The sequence below is a fragment of the Sander vitreus genome, chromosome 1 (assembly GCF_031162955.1).
Source record: "Sander vitreus isolate 19-12246 chromosome 1, sanVit1, whole genome shotgun sequence".
NCBI classification, from domain to species: Eukaryota; Metazoa; Chordata; class Actinopteri; order Perciformes; family Percidae; genus Sander; species Sander vitreus.
The window spans coordinates 18,594,975-18,613,709 of record NC_135855.1 but is presented as its reverse complement, the minus strand read 5'-3'; the positions used below and the strand labels follow the sequence as shown (position 1 = coordinate 18,613,709).

Genomic DNA, 18,735 nt, shown 5'->3' with positions numbered 1-18,735 from the left:
TTCAATTTCCAACATACTTTGTACATTAATAACAGGCAATTGTGGACTGTAAGGCTGCACCACCTGCTGGTCCGTGGGGAAAGTTGCTCGGTATTGAACTAAATTTTACACTCAACATTTTCCCCACAGGTCTAAGCCTCCATTGCATTTTATATAAAATAACTGTAGTTTATAACAAAACAACTACAAGCATGAATAAACAACAAACCACATACTGGCTGCCTATCTTTGTCTTCTTGAACTTGTCACGTTTGTACTTGGTGTGCTGATGCTCCAAGGTCTGCACAGCTGAAACAATCAGTTTCAGGGTTTTGTAGGTCTCCTGGGGGTCGTCGATGACAAAGCTGGAGTACTCCTCCTGTTCGGGCCCGTCGTACACAGACTTACTGCCACAGGCCTCTACAGGGGAAGACAGCAGGCAGAAGAGTGAGAGACAGAACAAAAGCGACAATGTGAAAATAAACAGGGGAAATGTGCAATCATACAGGTGCATGCTCACAAACACTTAAAACCACTTGTGTCAGCGTCTGACCTTGCATCTTGATCAGTTTGGTCATGTATGTGCTGAACAGGGAATAGATCCTCTCTGTCTCTCTGTCTCCATCTACGTCCAGTTGGATGTTTGCTGGGAGACTGCTGAAAACAGATGCATACAGGAGGATAAGAGAGTGGAAACAAAAGAAAAGGAAACCAGATGCTGGATGGATTTGTGACAACTTTACGTACCCAGTGCAGGGCGTACACCCGGGGGCTGCGTCTGCTGAGAGCTTGCAGCAGAGCCAGTGGCCGTTGAGGTAGGCTGAAGGATGGTAAGTGCTAAGGCGTTTGCGGTTGCACTGGCTGACTTTGGTCAGAATGTCGATCCAGTCGCGTGCCTCGACGCAGTTGTTGGCCTGGATGTAGAGCGCCCGCTCCGGCTGAATAACCTGGAACATCTGGAGGAGGGAAGAAGGAACAGCAAGTGAGGGGAGAATTTAAATACTTGAGTGATTTGGGCCAAACGTGCAAAGCACCACAGATTTAATGGCTGTGGGGGTCCTTACATTTTTCATCTTAAAAGACTCCTCCTCTAGCCTCTCTACAGCCAGAATGTTCTCTATGGGAATGCTGCACAGAGCGCCCTCACCTGGACGTAGAAGGAAACATATCAGACATGAGAAATGACATAAAAAGTTAAGGATGGAGGAATGTGTAAAATGATAATTACATTTACTAACTTCAGTAAATTAAAATGCAATGTTAGTCTGCCATTTCTTTGTGCATTGCATCGTGGGACAACAGTGCCCATCAACAGCAAAATAATAAAATGTTTTTTAGTCTGCATACTGACTACATAAGTATACTTTATTTTTGTCACTTTTGAAAAACCTGATATGTAGTATGGGATTTAGAAACAGCTTGTTTCTATGTTTTGGCCCGTTTTGTTAGGATGCAGCACAAATGTATTGCCTGCTCAGTAACTTAATCTCCACCATATGTGTTGAATGCACACGTGTTCAGACTAAACGTATATTCAGCAGATTCTCTCCCTCCTGCCGATTCTTACACAAGCACACACGACGACATAAACAGACGAGGCAACAATGCAAACTGTAAGGAGATTCTTAGAACCTTTGACCGCACCTTTTGTTTTGTGGTAGGTAAACTCGTGATTGGTGAGGCGAAACCATCTCTTCTTGAAGTTCTTCATTCCAAACCGGTTTCTCCCTTGTGCCCTCTTTATCATAAATCTGAGGGGAAATGGGTGAGAGAAATGCCACTGAAAACCTTGACAGATGAGCTCATGTTTCACAGAAGTATTTAAATATATCACAGTATTTTTATTTATCTGGCACAATGCATCCCTTAATTAAGTGCTAAAATAGTGCAGTACCTAAGTATAAATGAATTACTTTGCATAAAACAATTGGTAAAAACAATTCCATTCTGCTTAAAGGAATCCTGTGCAGTCATTAGTCTACATTTATCATTCCGTTCACATGCTTGCAGTTCCTTGCATTCATGGCTGCTGTACATGTAAAAAAAAACATCAGTAAAGCACTCATAGATTTAACAGTCTATGAGTAAAAAATAAGATGGGTCAGCGGATCAAAGGTTACAGTGTTTTTGCATATTTTAGCCCATTACATACAAATTGTGTATAAATCACGACTGGGTTTTTGCCAAATCACAACACAAGATTTCAGACTGATTTCACTGGTTTCCATTTTGTTTCAGTACATTATGAAAATCTTGAGATAGCTAATCCATCACACTGAACAATTCATGTCATGTTTATTTTTACATCAAGGTTATATTTGCATGTCATGTGGTAATGCTGTCGTAGACAGGGAGTATTTTGTAACGATTGGTGTGTTGAAGGATACCCCGACCCTCTGAGCTTTATTTATCCATGCAATAAATTAGAGCTGATACAAGTTGATTAATCATTTCGTTGTTCAACAAAAATGTAATCGTCAACTATTTTAATCATTTAATGATCATTTTTAAAGCAAAAATGCCATGAAATGTCTGTTTCCTGCTTCTCCAATTTGCTGCTTTTCTGTGTTTTATATCACTATAAACTAAACTGCTTTGGTTTTTGACTTAGTTGGTTGTACCAAACAATACTTTTGAAGATGTCACAATGGACTCATTGGATGTTCCAATATTTTCCTGATTAGGAAAATAATTGTTAATTGCAGCCCTACAAGAGAATTACATTCAACTTTTAACAATGTTCAAACTTGTTTACTCAGCTCGCAACTTATTAACCAATAGATCAATAAATACATGCATAAATCTACTGTGATGGATTTTCTATCTCAATGGAGTTACCAATATCTGTAAATTCATTCTCACAATGTAATTAAATAAATGAAACTAGTAGGTGGCCCGGAACTTGAAATCAATCTAACAAATGATGGCATGCTTTGAAAAATGTCTGACAGGGATGTGATGTATTCACTATTTGTTGTTAATGGGCTAAAACATGCAAAACCACTGGTATGGTCCTTTAAGGGAGAGTAAACACCAGGATGTCATTGTTTTAGCATTTGAGGGCCAAAGCATACATGTAATATGAAGCAGCAGAGTTATAAACACCAAAGTTACTACTCTCCACCAGGAAGCCGTGTACTCTTTTCACGCTACTGAGCCAAGAATGTGCTGGTTTCACACCTACAGCTGTGCTGGAAACTCTAATGTGTATGGTAGTGATATAGTCACACTCTGGACAAAGGGGATAAAGGGTCAGGATGCGGGCAGATATGAGATCCCAGAACTGTTTGTACAGTAACTAACCCCTGCTGTCACTGTCACACTAACCATGTCTGGCATGGCGAGAATCGAGAAGGGCTATCAGCACTAGTGAAGGCTTACAACCATAAAGGTAAACACCTTAATTTATACCATAACAGTCACTGTACGCACCGGCCTACTGCCGTGTAATTGCAGAAAGAGTAAAATCCATCACACAGTGCCAGACAGTGTAACAGATATAAAGTAAGGTGCAGCAGCATCTACAGTAGCGCATGAAGTTGGTGTGAGAGAAAATGGCCAGCTTGATTTGGTGGGGGGGGGTTGCAGTGCATACACAGGGGGTCACAAGGGCAAAGCCTTTATGCAGAGAGCTCTTACCTGCCCTTGGTGCCTTTTGACCCCTTCCCATCAACCCTCTTTATAGTGAGTTTTACACTTCTATGCCCGGTAGCAGAAACAAAAGAGGGTGGGAATGTTGATGAGCGAGGTGCTGGCACAGCTACTATCAACTGGAAACTCTCCTTCCCTTTACAGCCTCATTAGAAATATCATCAAATCAACAGCCCATGTGTTGTTAGAGAGGGCTCAGTTTACAGCCGCAGGTCTATCTTTAACTGTAATGGGTCACTTTGGAAATGAATCACACCATGAGGGTGTGTAAAAAAAATAAAAAGGTATGGGTAAAATCCAGCTCCACTTTATTGACGACATAAAGGACTAGTTTGACAATTTGGGAAATACACAAATTCACTTTCTGGCCAAATTGGATGAGGAGATTGATACCACTATGTATCTGTGTCTGTGTATGATAAATATGAAGCTACAGCCATCAGCTGGTTGGCTTAGCTTATATTAGCATAACAACCAGAAACAGCTAGTGTGGCTATGTCCAACGATTACAACAGTCCAGCTGCCAGCTCCTCTAAAAGCTCACTAAAACATGTTATATCTTCTTTGTTTATTTCATACAGAAACTGAACTCAACTTTAAAAGGGAAAATGTGCCCCTTTATGATTATGTGGGTTCTTGCTACTGAGCAGTTGCCAGGCAACTGGCGGAAAATCCAGTAAGTTACTGGCTTCAGGCCAGTCAAGAAATAGGCCCTTGTAAAACGGAGAGTAACTTTTTCTTTTGTTTTTACTTTTGTATGAATTAAACAAACAACAGATCCCGTGTATTATTAGTTACCCTTGCACAAAGCCAGGCTAACTGTTTCCACCTGCTTCTAGTTAGGCTAACTGGCTGCTCACCTTAGCTTAACATTTACCGTACATACATGTGAGTGGTATCAATCTTCTCTCCCAAAATGTGGAACTATTCCTTTGAGTTATTTCCCCGAGTCTGGACAGTTGAGCTTTAATAGTCAACCCAACTGTCAACTGTCAAAAGCTAGAAACAAGTGCCAAGACAACCTAAATGAAGTGGTAAAAAGAGAAACATTGAAGCTGCTCAACTGGCAGTGAAAAGGTGACTGAAGTTATGGTAACAGCCACAGTACATACGATTACACAATCTCAAATTACCGTTCCATAAATGATCTACATTAATCTAATATCACATATGTAGGACTTCTTAGCAGTGGTATCGAGAGAGCTTTTTATAGACTCTTTTTTATGTGGGGTGTTTCTTTCCATTAATTTAAAAATTTTAAAAATAAGTTTTTATAATGATTAAAAATAAGTTGGCTCCTTACCCCTCTTTCAGCATGATTGGTGTTTCAATACTCTTCTGATCCCATTTGCCAGAGGTGGAGATCAAATCCAGGAACTATGAAGGTAAGTAAAGGATGTCATATATCAGTATATTTATTGTGGAGGTAACTTTTGTTCCCTCTCACACAACATCCAAGTAACTACATTCTTTCCAACCATGAAAACCCTGCTTAGACATCCCTCTATCCACTCCACTTATTCAGTTCTTTTCAAATGTCTCCACTCTTTCATTACCCATTTCTCTGAGTTTATCCTCATCTGACATATAAAACCAAGACAATATCTGATTGTGTGTCTACAAACCTGGCAGAGATTATTTTGCATGTAACAAGAAAACAATCAGAATACTCACATTCTTCACAGCGTCCGCATATTTCTGCTCATTGAAGTAGTCGTAAAATGCAGCCATGTAAGACTCTTTGAAATTGGCCTTGAACGGAAAAAGTATGGAAAGAAAGAGTGACAGAGAGAAGAAGATGAAATGAAGTCTCAGTTCAGTTACAGGAATGAAAATAGAAAAATACACTTTAATGACTCTAACTCACAGATTTAGACTTGGCGAGACTTCCCAGGGTCTGGATAGTCTTGGAGATGAGGGTGAGGGTTCGAGAGGTGGCAGGATCCTAGGGACACAAAAAGACATGAAATCAAATCTCGAGAAATCAGCTATCACCATAAAAGCACTGTAGCTATTAGCAATATGAAATACACATATAAACATATATCAACAAAACGTTACTGTTTCCAAAGTAGAGAACTCTAAACTTCAGCTTTTATCCCAACAGGCACGAGAAGTCCTTGATGTGGAAATTTGAACATAAATAGATTATCTAAAAATAAATGAACTAAACATTTCTAACAAAACTAACTCTGCTGAGGAAAGTCATGAAATATATTTGAAAGCTACTGTTTCCGAGGTCAAGAATGAACAAGATTTGCTAAATATTTCCAGCAGCACTTATTTTCAGAAGGATATATGCATATGTATATATATATATATTTGCAAAAATAGATAAAAGCCATTCCTAAAATGAATATTGATTGAAATTCCCTTGAGTGCACAAACAAACATGATTTATTAAGATGTAAAAAACTGAGGTATCTTATTTAACAACCCAAAATCAGTTTGATATTCCCTGGATTGCATACACATATATAACTCAGGGGAAAAAATAAAAACAAATATATCTCATTTTGCAAATATACCCTTCATATGTTTGTTGGCTGTGTATTTGTTTTAAAAATCAGACTCACTGGATGGTGCGGCCTTAGATGGAACAAGTTTGGGGAGAGGATGGCTGGAGCGAAGAAACGCAGGAAAATGAAACTGCTCACTGCTGTGTATCGGACATCTTGGTCAACTATAGAGCAGAAAGAAAAAAATGAAGAGAAATTGCTTAAAGTACATTCCATATACAGTCAGTCTGGAACAAGAAAAGCAGATTTGTTCAATGTCTGAATTATATAGAAAATGAGATTTTAACTAATGACTATAATAATAAATGATATATGTTTCGTCATAACAGCTTGTTCCTTCTGTGACTGCCGTGCCCTGTGACAGCCAGCAGGAGGCAGTACAGTATGTGACACTGGGTGTACATACTCTATACTCCACACACAACCATAATAAGTGTGTGGGAGGCCTTAAGTGTTTTCAGGGTTGACACAAATAGCAGAGCACAAAAAGAAGAAAGTGTCCTTGGACACCTCGCACATCCAGGTCTTTATTGTCTATTTGCTGTTCCTTAATGGCAGCTTGTCTTCTTCTTGCCCATGTTACTTCTAAGTCATTCAGGAGGTGAGTTACCTTGGAAACGCGTGGCAGCGGACTCTCTCAAAGAGAAGAAGATATCGCACATGACAGTGGGGCAACGAACACCAGAGGTGGTGATAACATTGAAGATACGGTCCACATACTGACGAAGGTTTTCCTGAAGAGGGGAGGCAGGGCAGATATGTCAGATAACACCCTGAGCACACACAAACACACACACACACACACACACACACACACACACACACACACACACACACACACACACACACACACACACACACACAACACACTTATCTTCTTACCCTGTTCGTATCCAGGTTCTCCGACTCTTTGAGCTTGACTGGGTCGATTTCACAGGATTTGTGTTCTGTGCAGATCTGTGACGAGTTACAAAAGTAGTGAATATCCATTGATAACTGATTTAGCAAAAATATTCTTAGAGGTGAAAGTTGTGACATAAATGAAATCAAGAATAAAAAAGAGTAAAAACAAACAAACAAACATGAAAGTATTGCAGTGCCATGCCCATACCTCATCTATGATGGGTTTGAGCGTGACTTGCAGATAGTGCATTCCTGCCAGCTTCATGGTCTCATCAATGCACTTGGAAGTCAGCGAGTTTCCCCGGAAAATGGTGTTGGGATCTCTACACAGGGAGACAAGGTGTGTTTTTTGTGTATAAATCCAAGTTCCAGTTTAATAAACACCTTGAGTTTTGAGTAATTTAATATCCATAATAGATTACAATACTGTGGCTGCCCATACTGTCACAGTCATATCAAAATACTAAGCTAGTTCATTTTTGAATGCAACCTGATGACCTCATTTCTATAATCACTTTAATTTACCTAATTTAAAAGTGAAATTCATTCCAAATATCAAATATACAAGATGCAGCTGGCTTATCTTGAAGAAAATATACTCATATTACTGCTAAGATAGATAAAGCTACAGTATACAGTATATCTGCCAAAGATACAACAATTATTTTCTAACTATGGACACTCTCCAACATCTGATGCATCTTCCTCTGCTGAGATAAATTAACTAACTGAATTAATTTATTAACTCAATTGTGCCGTGTAGTCAGGGAAAAGAGGCGATGAGACACTCACTGTGTGCGGTTGACTTCGGCGTGAGCGATGGCGCTGATGAAAGGCACAATCTTGCCGTAGTGAAGAAACAGACGCACAAGGGGAATGGCGGCTTCTTGTTTCTCTCGACACACCTCCCCCAGAGTGTGAGCTGTGGACGCCGACACAGGCTGTACAGAGAGGTGCGAGAAGTAAACGTGTAGCATTTAAACAGCAATGCGTAGAGAGCTAACAGCACAAGATCCCGCAGGACACATTCATATACACGTACCTCTACATTAGCAGAGTGCAGCAGTAGATCTCTGAGGGGAGTGTAGTGTTCGGAGGGGAAGACGTGGTCCTCAGTGTAAACGATGTTCAGACGCAGAGAGCCGAGCTCTTCTACCTTAACTGACTTCCCTCCGTTTTCCCTGGGCTGAAGAAAGTACCTGAAGAAGAAAAATATGATCAGATCTTAGATCAGACAATGATGAAACTTGAAGGGATAATGCGCGACAAACATTGAACAATGATTAAAAAAATGACTATGATGTGAAGAGCGTTGCTAGTAGCGACGAACCCATCGAGAAATATCACACGACTGCCGTTTCCCTCAGCTCTACAGAGCTTTATAGCATCTTTTAGCTTAAAGCTTTGGTTTTGGCCAGATATTTCTTTTAGGAGTTGGTGGAGACCAAAACCGAGCTAAAAAGAGAGTGAAAATTGGACTGACATTCTTCGGTTGGCCACAAACATGAGTCCTAGTGAATGTTAATGTTGCTCCGTGTCTACTTGATGTGTTAATAAGCTGTTGGCCTTATCAACTTTGTAGGGCCATAATATGTCAATGTTGTGTTTACAGCTTTTTGCTTTGCCCCAAGTTGGGTCAATCTCATCAAAATCTAGAAAATTGTGTCACTGAACATATTCTCATTAAATGTAAGGGGATGATTATTCCACATTGTATTGTACTGCACTGAATACCCAATTGTTATTCCCTTAAATTCCTGTTCAGATTTCCAAAGCAGTGCACCGATCATTCATGGAGGTGAAGTTTTTAGTTTTCCTAAATATATAAAATACAAAAACAGGCTCTGTTGGGTCAGCAATGTTGAAAAAGAGCATTCATCCTCAGTGAAATATACCCTGGTTAAATACAAACTTTAAAGGTCTGTTGTCAGTGTTGATTCTGTATTGCTGTGGCAACACATACTCAGAACGTCAATTGACAATGATAATAAAATCAAACCCGCCCATCCCCAGCAGGGTACAGTACAGTCCTTGTTCAGTGGGAAAGAAATCATAAAACAGACCCAAAATGATTGACAGAGTGTGTGAAAGGAGATGACATTCCTCTCACCATGCGTCGTGGACACCAGCCTGACCCAGCACCCGCAGAGGAACTCGCACACCTCCCAGGAACTCATCCCCGAACTTCAGGTTGCTGGCGTTCCACAGATCCACCCTGAACACAAACCACAGGGTACAATTCAAACATGGGAGAAGTTTTAAGTTCAGCACTGATACTGACACACTCACTTCGAACCCCTTTAAAACAGCTATTGGCTCACCTCAGTGCCAGCTTGTCAACATCCTCTTCTTCAACATCAAACTGCCGCTTTGTGTAGCTTAACGGCCGCGTCACCTAGACATGGAGACAGAGTAAACATTTAGCATAAACCATGTGGAAGTTGGTATTTCCTCCGGGTAAGTTGCAGGGTCATCTACATCTCGAAAAAACAGGCTGGTAAAAGAAAAGACAGACAGAAAATTGGTCTATGAATATTTTGATAATTGAGACATCCGATGCTTCACTATTACATTGCAAAGCATACAATGCCCTTAAGTAGTGTGGAAACCCTGATTTTTTTTCTCTAAATTGCACACTATTTTTTTGAAAAGAATTAGTCGTTTTGTTTTTAATTAGGTCAAAATGACCCAAATCAAACTCTAAGCTCATTTAGCAGATCTGGGTCAAAATGGGAGTTATTAGAGATCAGAATGTGGCAGGGTCCATGTAAATTTAGATCAATGAGAAAATAAAATTTGAAACAATTAAAAAAGGACAACCACATGGCAGAAACATGATAGATGGCCTGTGTTTGCATGTGGACGTGGACCTCAGAGGGGGGCTGCAGGCGGAAAGCACCACAGGGTATGAGTCCTGTTCATGTGCTGGTCGGGAATAAATGAGACGGTCTTGTCGGATAGAAATCAATGGGCCAGATTGTTTGGTGGTTTGTCCGAATCAATCATACTCTTGTCCTGTTGTCTTCTAGTGCTGCAGCGGGGAGGCCAGAGGGAGGAGCGACACAAAAATGTCAGAGCTGAGCGGCTGGTGAGTGAGGGTTAACGGGGGCAGTGTAAAAGGGAGTTTGTGTGTGTGTTTGTGTGTGCGTGTGTGTGTGTGTACAAAAAATATCTATAAATATGAACTCATGAATATAAAAACATGTGAACTGTGAAGTTTTTCAAAGAGACATTCAAAGAAAAACAAATTCAACAAACATTTATGTGTTTCCAGTTGCTTTTGCTATTTTTTCTTAATTATTATTACATGAATCTCAGCAATTACAGTAGTAATAGTATACAAGGGAGTTTGTGAGCACGTGTTTGGGCAAATAATATCTATAAATATTAACTACTAGCAATATGAACTGTGACATGGATTTAAAGAGACACTCAGACATATATAATATACAATAATAAACACAATTACGCAATGTTTTCAGTAGGGGTGTGCAAAAAAATCGATTCACATTGGTATCGCGATTCAAGCTCTACCGATTCAAAATCAATTCATAGAATTCAAAAAAGTAATTCATATTTTTTTTATTTATTTTTTATTATTATTATTATTATTATTATTATTGTAATTGTATGTCTACTGCAATCACATGGGAAAAGTAACTACATTTACATACTGTGAATCGGTTTTTTAAATCGAGAATCGTTTTTGAATCGAAAATTGATATTGAATCGAATCCTGAGACCTAAAAATCGATATTGAATCGAATCGTGACATTTTCTGAATCGTGCACCCCTAGTTTTCAGTTACTTCTGCTAATTTCTTTGAACTTTTCTTACATAGATAACTTAGTATGGCCACTTTATAAGGTACACTTGTTCAACTACTCGTTAACGCAAATATCTAATCAGCGAATCACATGGCAGCAACACAATGCATTTAATGCATGTAGACATGGTCAATATGTGCTAAGGTTCAAACCAAGCACCAGAATGGGGAAGAAAGGTGATTTAAGTGACTCTGAACGTGGCATGGTTGTTGGTGACAGAAGAGCTGGTTTGAGTAATTCATAAACTGCTGATCTACTGGGATATTCACACACAACCATCTCTCAGGTCAGAGTTTGGCAAAAACAACATGAAAGCATGGATCCATCCTGCTTTATATCAACGGTTCAGGCTACTGGTGGTGGTGTAATGGTGTGGGGGACATTTTCATGGCACACTTTGGGCCCTTTAGTACCAATTGAGTATCCTTTATACGCCACAGCCTACCTGAGTATAGATCTGTTGGGTGGTTATTAAATGCACTGTACATCCACACAGGCAGGGTCCAAAATTAACTTCTTTGTGTCCACCAGCCAAATGGCTAGTGAATGTTCAAGCTTTACCAGTCACTCAATAGATAGCCATTGTTATTTGGCTGGTGAGTGAAGCAAATCTACCAGCCACTTACATATTTTACCAGCATTTGGCTAGTAGATGGTGCTAATTTTGGACCCTGCACACAGGTGTTTCCCACTTATTCTGGTTAATTGGACCTCTGCTCAGTTTGACGTTAGGTGAAGCTGTGCTGGAATTACACTATTTTACAAAATGTCATACAATTAAAAAAAAAAAGATAAAGATGTAACTTCACCCACCCAGTCAGATACAAACAAAAGTAATAGGATGGTCAGATGGATCTCAATGAAGCCCAGTCTGAGCACACCCACACTAATTAGAGGGAGTCTAAGTATGCCATGGGTGTGAGATACTTACACAAAATGAATCAACAATTTCATATGGTTGTTTTGTTCAGGTGTCCACATACGTTTGGCCATGTACTGTTTTTTTAGGCCTCCTGCACACTGCATGCGTGGCGTGAGTGTGTCAGCTGCGTGGCTTGTCCATTTTTATTTTGGCTCCCATGTTAACAGGTTAGAGTTTGCACACTGCCTGCGTGACACGCAACAGGCAAGCGTGTTGGAACATTTTGATGTTTGAAAGTCTCTAGGTTTTGACATAAATGCAGATATAAATGTAATTTAAAAAAAATAAATAAATCATTTTCAAATATAGTACCTGTCAATACAGAACGAAATATTCGGTAGCCTATTTTTCCGACAATACTAACCACTGTGAAACAGTTCACACACAGAAATATTTACCTCAAAATAGAAAACCTCCTCAAACTGTGGATTGTTGGTTTTCCTCTTCACTTTGGTCTTCTTAGCTTCTGACCTGAGAGACGCAGAGAGGCAGAAGGAGAGAAAACATTTTTTTTTACAAAGTTATACATTTGATAAACAAAGTTGTGACTGCTAACTGGGGAAATCATGCCCAATCATGTGAGAGATCTGACCTTGAAGGTCCAAGTAAGGAGACAGCAGCGTAGGGATCACATTGGCCGTTGACGATTGGAAGACCTTGGCACTCCAACACTCTTTAGAAACACACACAAAATATTAATGAATAAGCACACTGCTGTACAAGCGTACACACACACACACACACACACACACACACACACACACACACACACACACGTAAAACATTAACACTATGTTAATTTATTATCGCCCAAATGTCAGGGATGATGGTACTAAAGGTTGAATGGTGAAAATAAATCTAATATAGACAACAGATGTTCACAAAGTGCGTATACAGTATCTTTATTATGCTAAGGTGTTTAGCATTATACTATGTTAAGTTAGGAGGAGCGATCTTAGCTTTTTATAAGGGGAAAAAAATGGCAGCACAAAAAAATAGAATAGGATAAAAAGATCTCCAAAATGCTAAAAGCCAGGAGCCACATAAACTAATCTGAATATACTCTCAGAGGACTGGTAAAGCTTTATTAAGCTCTATATAATCACAATGACACAATTGACTAATGTGAAAGGGTCAGCAGTACTGCCAAGACCACTGAGAATTGACACCCAATCCTACACCTTTGCCCACACCGACAGCAGGAGTCTCACTGCTCTCAAAAACCGTCATACATGGTATAAAACAATATTATTTTCAGCAAACAAGAAGATAGGTTGAACCTATGCTACCTGCCCAGCATGAGACAACAGATAGGAAATTTGATCATCTAGCAGGATAAGACATATATTTCTATGGAGTTTGTGGAGACCAAATAGCTAAAAACAGTATTGGCCTAATGCATTTTTAACTTCACTTACAAACGTTCCAGTTAGAAGTCTGAGCTCTGAAGTGAAGTTCTCAGCAACATTGAGCTGGGAAATAACAAAAACCTTCCATCCCAATGACTAGGTGTTGTTCAGGTATGATGTTCACTTTTCTGCACTGATGGTCAATCAAGATAAATCTCATAACACTAGCAAGGATGCACACATGGAGATATACTCCCTGACCACAGACAAAATTGGGATTATAAGGTATAAAGTGCATTCATCATGGTTGAAAATGTATATCCCTCTTTAATAAATACTTAGAACATCTAAAGACGTGACACAAGTGACACTTGAAGCTTTTGTGTGGATAAAAGGAACGTATTGCTGCTATCCAACAGACCATTTTACAGCAAACATTTTGACTTGTCATAGGAGGAAAAGCACAGGTGTTACTAATAACATTAAAAATAGCTCTGTTCCATTTAGCAAAGCCAGTGAGCCAGCATGCTCTTTTTTTCTTCTTCGCATTTTAGACCTTTATTTGATAGGACAGCTTAGACATGAAAGGGAAGCCGCAGGTTAGAACCATACCCGTGGCCGCTGCGGCGAGGACCGAGCCTCTTTACATGGGGCGCACACTCTACCAGGTGAGCCACCCAGGCGCCCCACCATGATCAATGTTATTTATTAATTACGCGTCTGCTTTTCCTGCTATGACATGTCGAAACGTCTGCAATAACAAATGTAACTCTACAAATGGCCACATCATCTGTGGAAATGTATTAAAAATAAACTTTGTAATACACTTATATTAATGATCTGTAAAAGTTTTTGAGTGACTGAAAGAGACTCGACAACGACATCTAAAGAGAGCATCATATCAAGCAATCAAGTCAACCGCCCCCTTTGCACAGACAATAAACATCTGGTCCATTCATACTGTAGCTCACTCCTCCGCTGAGAGTCCTTGCTTGTAAACGTTGGGCCAAGTAAAGAGCTCTCCGAGAGTTTTCTCAGCATGTGAAAACGGTCCCTGGTGTTAATGTTAGGTGTGTCTGTATGTATGTAAGAAGGGCAGAAACACAGAGGGGGGGCAGATGAAAAGAGATAGAGGGGAGTAATTCCTTTTAAGCTGTTGGTGAGGAGTTGTGCCAATTTTAAGTCCTGTGTGATCAAGCAACTACAAACACAGCACAAAGATGACTTGAGAGAGGCCAGAAAAAAAAAAAAATTAAAAGCAGAAGAGACCATATCTTCAGACTTCTGACTCTACGACAGTAGGACTCTCTACAATCTACCTACCTACCTGATCTACCTACCTACCTACCTATGTACCTATCTATCTATCTATCTATCTACTGTATCTATCTATCTATCTATCTATCTATCTATCTATCTATCTATCTATCTATCTATCTATCTATCTATCTATCTATCTATCTATCTATCTATCTATCTATCTATCTATCTATCTATCTATCTATCTATCTATCTATCTATCTACTGTATCTATCTATCTATCTATCTGATGACATCATGCTGTAAGGGGATTAGCATCCAAACAGGACAGGACACCCAGCGGGACGAATCACTTGCTTTGTGTCACAGTGATGCACCACTACTCACACCGCATGAATTACACAGCGCAGCCCTCGACTACAGCACAGCTTGCACCATCCTGCTGACACACACACTTACATACACACACACACACACACACACACACACACACACACACACACACACACACACACACACACACACACACACACACACACACACACACACAGACAGGTTCCTAAGGAATAAGGAGAGGGCTGGGTCACTAATGCCAGAGTGCTTCCTGTCCAATAAGCTTGTTTATATAACCCCTGCTTAGCCTACTATCCAGCCCTCTCCCCTTCCACTCTTTTTCATTACCACTGTGAGCTCTGGCATGCCAGACAGTGGTGGTGAAGTAGACTTATTTGTTTTAGTCAGTATTATTCATATTGTGTTAATGTGCTTCTCTTCTGCGCCCACGTAACCTGTCAAAAACAATTTGACTCAAGTAAGAGGGGAATTAATTGCATCATAGTGCCAAAACCACACACACAAAAAGCAGATGTGATTATGAGTCTGTGTCACTGACGAGTACACGATTACAAGTAGGTGAAATTAAATATTAAATTAGATCAGAACAACGGACTTGAATATCTTCCACAAGTAAAGACTGTGTTTAGTTATAGGTTTCTTGTCCTCAGATGTCATCCATGGTATCACACAACCAACTACATTTCTGTAAGTATTTAGATATTTTAATTAAGTAAAAGTGACTGTAAACCACATTGTAAAAATACTCAATTAATGAAATGAAAGACTTAACACTCAAAATATTACTCCAAATGGAACTCAAAGTCCGTTTCAAGGTCTTGGGGAGTTTTGGAGCTCCAGAGCAAGTTGTGCGAAATCTGATAAATTGAGAGTGATGTCACTAGCATGTTCACGACTTCCCATGTCGTAGTTCACGAGTTCCATTTGAAGGCAGCATCAGACCGAACTGCCCTTGGTCAAGTTGCATTGTGGGTAATTTAGGTGCCAGGTTTTGACAAGGAAGCAGAATGTGTGGAATAAAAAAGACAATTTTTCCGGTTCTACTGCATCAATTTTGTTATTATTACTCAAGTAAAAGTACAGACAAAAATTATTTAAAGCATTGAAAGTAAAATTACATGTTATGCAAAAACTGTCCACTGAGTGTTACGTTATTGTACATTTTGTTATTTGGTTACTTTTACTGATGCATTATTGTGTAAGTACTATTTTACCATTGTAGTTGTTGGAGGTAGGGCTGATTTTAACAATATATACTGTTGGGTGGTTTGATCTATAACAATGCACCATATTTTATAACATGAGCATATGCTTTTTTCTCTCCAAAATAAGTAGGAACTATATCTGTCAGATACACATAGAAGAGTATCAGTATAAAGTAGCATCAAATGGAGAAAAAAATATGAATCATATAAATAAGATATCACATAAATATGATTCTGAAAAAGGTGTTTTTTTTTTTTTTAGCTGTATTTTTCTTTTCTCTTTTTTGTTGCTGTTGCGCTTAATGTATTTTATTTATTGTAATTTTATGTACATATCACTTGTGGCTAAATGCATTTTAATGTAAAGCTCAGTTTACCTGCAATGAAGGTTAAATAACATTTCCTGTCCTTGCCTAAAGAAGATTTCTTTCAGTTGGTAGGTTGATCGGTAGAGCTGAATGGACGCTCTCTCTCTCATACACGTGTCTTCCTAGAGAAATCTGACTAGATGACCTCCTGCCTTAAGCTCCTTATGCACAATGTGCTCCGGGAACGGAGCCACACTGGCTCGTCATCGGACTTTACTGCTGTATGTTACAACAGAAGAGCTGGAGAGCAAACAAGCAAACACACACACACACACACACACACACACACACACACACACACACACACACACACACACACACACAATAATAATCCATCTAGACCATAAGCATATCATTGATCCCCTGCAAACACTTGAAATTCACACATCACGTGTGTTAATTTTAAACACACAGCACCACGCACTCACTGAAACAATGTAGCGAGGGCAGATTCAAAAACATCCAAAAACAGACCCTCAAACCATCTCACTGCCTGTCAAAAGCTGTTGCCGGGCAACAAGCCATGCACCTTAGAAGCCTTCAAAAATCCCACAATGAAACCAAAAAGTTGTGTCCATGGCATTAACACTACTTCCTGCTAACAATCCCACAATGCAAAATGTACAGGTGTGTGCAGTATATAGGAAGTAGGAATGAGTGAACAAGGGAGTTCCTAAGCATCATGTACAACAGCAGAAAAATGTATCAGACACACACTACATGCGTTTATACAGCTTCTCTTACATTAAGCTACTCTTAATCTTACATTAACATCAGACCACATCCATAACCATACTGTACGTAGTGTCAGGCCAACCTCAATGTTGATTTAAACCTGTGAGGCTGTACTTAGGCACAGCGGTGCTTTGCGCTAAATGGTAATGTCAGGATGCTAACATGCTGATGTTTAGCAGGTGTAATGGTAACACTTTACAATAAGGTACACAAAAAAATAGGTAGTTAATGAATAGTTACTGTTTTTCAGAAGGGTAGTTACTGTTTTTTGAAAGGGTAACAAATGATTAGTTACTGTTTTTAAGAAAGGGTAGTTACTGTTTTTCAGAAGGGTAGTTACTGTTTTTCAGAAGGGTAGTACCCTTCTGAAAAACAGTAACTACCCTTCTGAAAAACAGTAACTAATCATTCGTTACGCTTTCATAAACAGTAACTAATCTTTAACTACCTATTTGTTTGTATACCTTATTGTAAAGTGTTACCGGTATAATGTTCACCATGATCACCACCTTAGTTTAGCATGTTAGCATGCTTGCTAACATTAGCTAATTGGCACAAAGTCTAGTTGCAGCTGATGGGAATGTAAACAAAGTCACATTTTGACCTATGATTTTGACCTGATGGTGGCGCTAGAGGAAAAGTCAGGGGATCATCAAAGTAAGCAGAATACATCCTCTGGAGACCATGAATGTCCATACAAAATGTAATGGTAATCCATCCAATAGTTTTAAGGATATTTCAGTTTGGACCAAAGTGGTGGACCAACCAATATTGCAGTCCCTCACTGCCAGCGTGGCAAAAAATAAGACATCAGCTGACAGTAACACTGACATAAAGCTTTAAAATCATTGTTTGTAGAAAATCAATGTTGTGATCAAAGGATGTTGTCAGGAAATTTCTCTTTTCTTTTCTTCTCTTTACATAAACTCTGATAATTTTTATAAAACTGCACAGTTCAAGTAATAATTTGAGGTGTAGTATCGTTATGTATGAATAAGGACTATTTGTGTCTGTGTGTGTGTGTGTGTGTGTGTGTGTGTGTGTGTGTGTGTGTGTGTGTGTGTGTGTGTGCGTGTGCGCGTCCGTGCGTGTGTGCAGTCTCACCGTGTGGCTAGTTTATGGTTGATGGCTCCACTGTCTGTGATGACTTCACTCAGACGCAGCTCCAGGTGCACTTTTCCCTGCAGAAACACAAATAGACACTTTTTAATGCACACGCTTGTGAATTTAAATGTTCTGCGGAGTGCTTACGAACAGAGCACTGGCACCACCACACAGAGCCTGGTGCCCAGTGACAGGTAGCATGGTCAATGTCCAGTGAAAACCATGCATTCATCAATTTGTTTGTGTGTATGTGAAATAGAGTTGGCTTTTGACGCGAGACAAAACTCTGCTGACAATAACGTGCAACCTAATCCAATCCAAAAATGTCAGCTTTTAATATGTCTTAGTGACATTTCATCTCTCACAATGAATAATGTATTGGGTTCAACCATGGGTCTCAACTCATAAAAGTATCCTGAATTTCTAGTAATATACATATCATATGCACTGTCAAGGTTGGAAATGGTTGAAACAGTTTTTCAGAAAAGACCTGATCTGTAGACTGTAAGTATGAGTTAAAAATACACTCATAAAAAATAATAAATCCCTGTACAAAACA

At 39.4% G+C, this 18,735-nt stretch overlaps 1 protein-coding gene across 2 annotated transcripts in view; it reads right to left on the bottom strand.

The window, feature by feature from the left end:
• rasa3 (RAS p21 protein activator 3) overlaps window positions 1-18,735 on the bottom strand; it is a 45,639-nt gene that overhangs the window by 4,152 nt on the left and 22,752 nt on the right. The window contains exons 5-23 of one of the 2 annotated variants that reach the window (XM_078246657.1): window positions 18,177-18,253; window positions 12,394-12,474; window positions 12,200-12,272; window positions 9,374-9,447; window positions 9,163-9,267; window positions 8,095-8,251; window positions 7,845-7,993; window positions 7,261-7,375; window positions 7,032-7,106; window positions 6,760-6,883; window positions 6,207-6,313; window positions 5,498-5,575; window positions 5,305-5,382; window positions 4,934-5,007; window positions 1,624-1,730; window positions 1,044-1,126; window positions 727-935; window positions 533-636; window positions 216-399 (exon numbers count right to left, since the gene is read on the bottom strand). In XM_078246657.1, the coding sequence (XP_078102783.1) occupies window positions 216-399; window positions 533-636; window positions 727-935; window positions 1,044-1,126; window positions 1,624-1,730; window positions 4,934-5,007; window positions 5,305-5,382; window positions 5,498-5,575; window positions 6,207-6,313; window positions 6,760-6,883; window positions 7,032-7,106; window positions 7,261-7,375; window positions 7,845-7,993; window positions 8,095-8,251; window positions 9,163-9,267; window positions 9,374-9,447; window positions 12,200-12,272; window positions 12,394-12,474; window positions 18,177-18,253 (2,054 nt within the window). The remainder of the gene's footprint in view (window positions 1-215; window positions 400-532; window positions 637-726; window positions 936-1,043; window positions 1,127-1,623; window positions 1,731-4,933; window positions 5,008-5,304; window positions 5,383-5,497; window positions 5,576-6,206; window positions 6,314-6,759; window positions 6,884-7,031; window positions 7,107-7,260; window positions 7,376-7,844; window positions 7,994-8,094; window positions 8,252-9,162; window positions 9,268-9,373; window positions 9,448-12,199; window positions 12,273-12,393; window positions 12,475-18,176; window positions 18,254-18,735) is intronic. The other variant, XM_078246666.1, reaches the window with a different exon arrangement.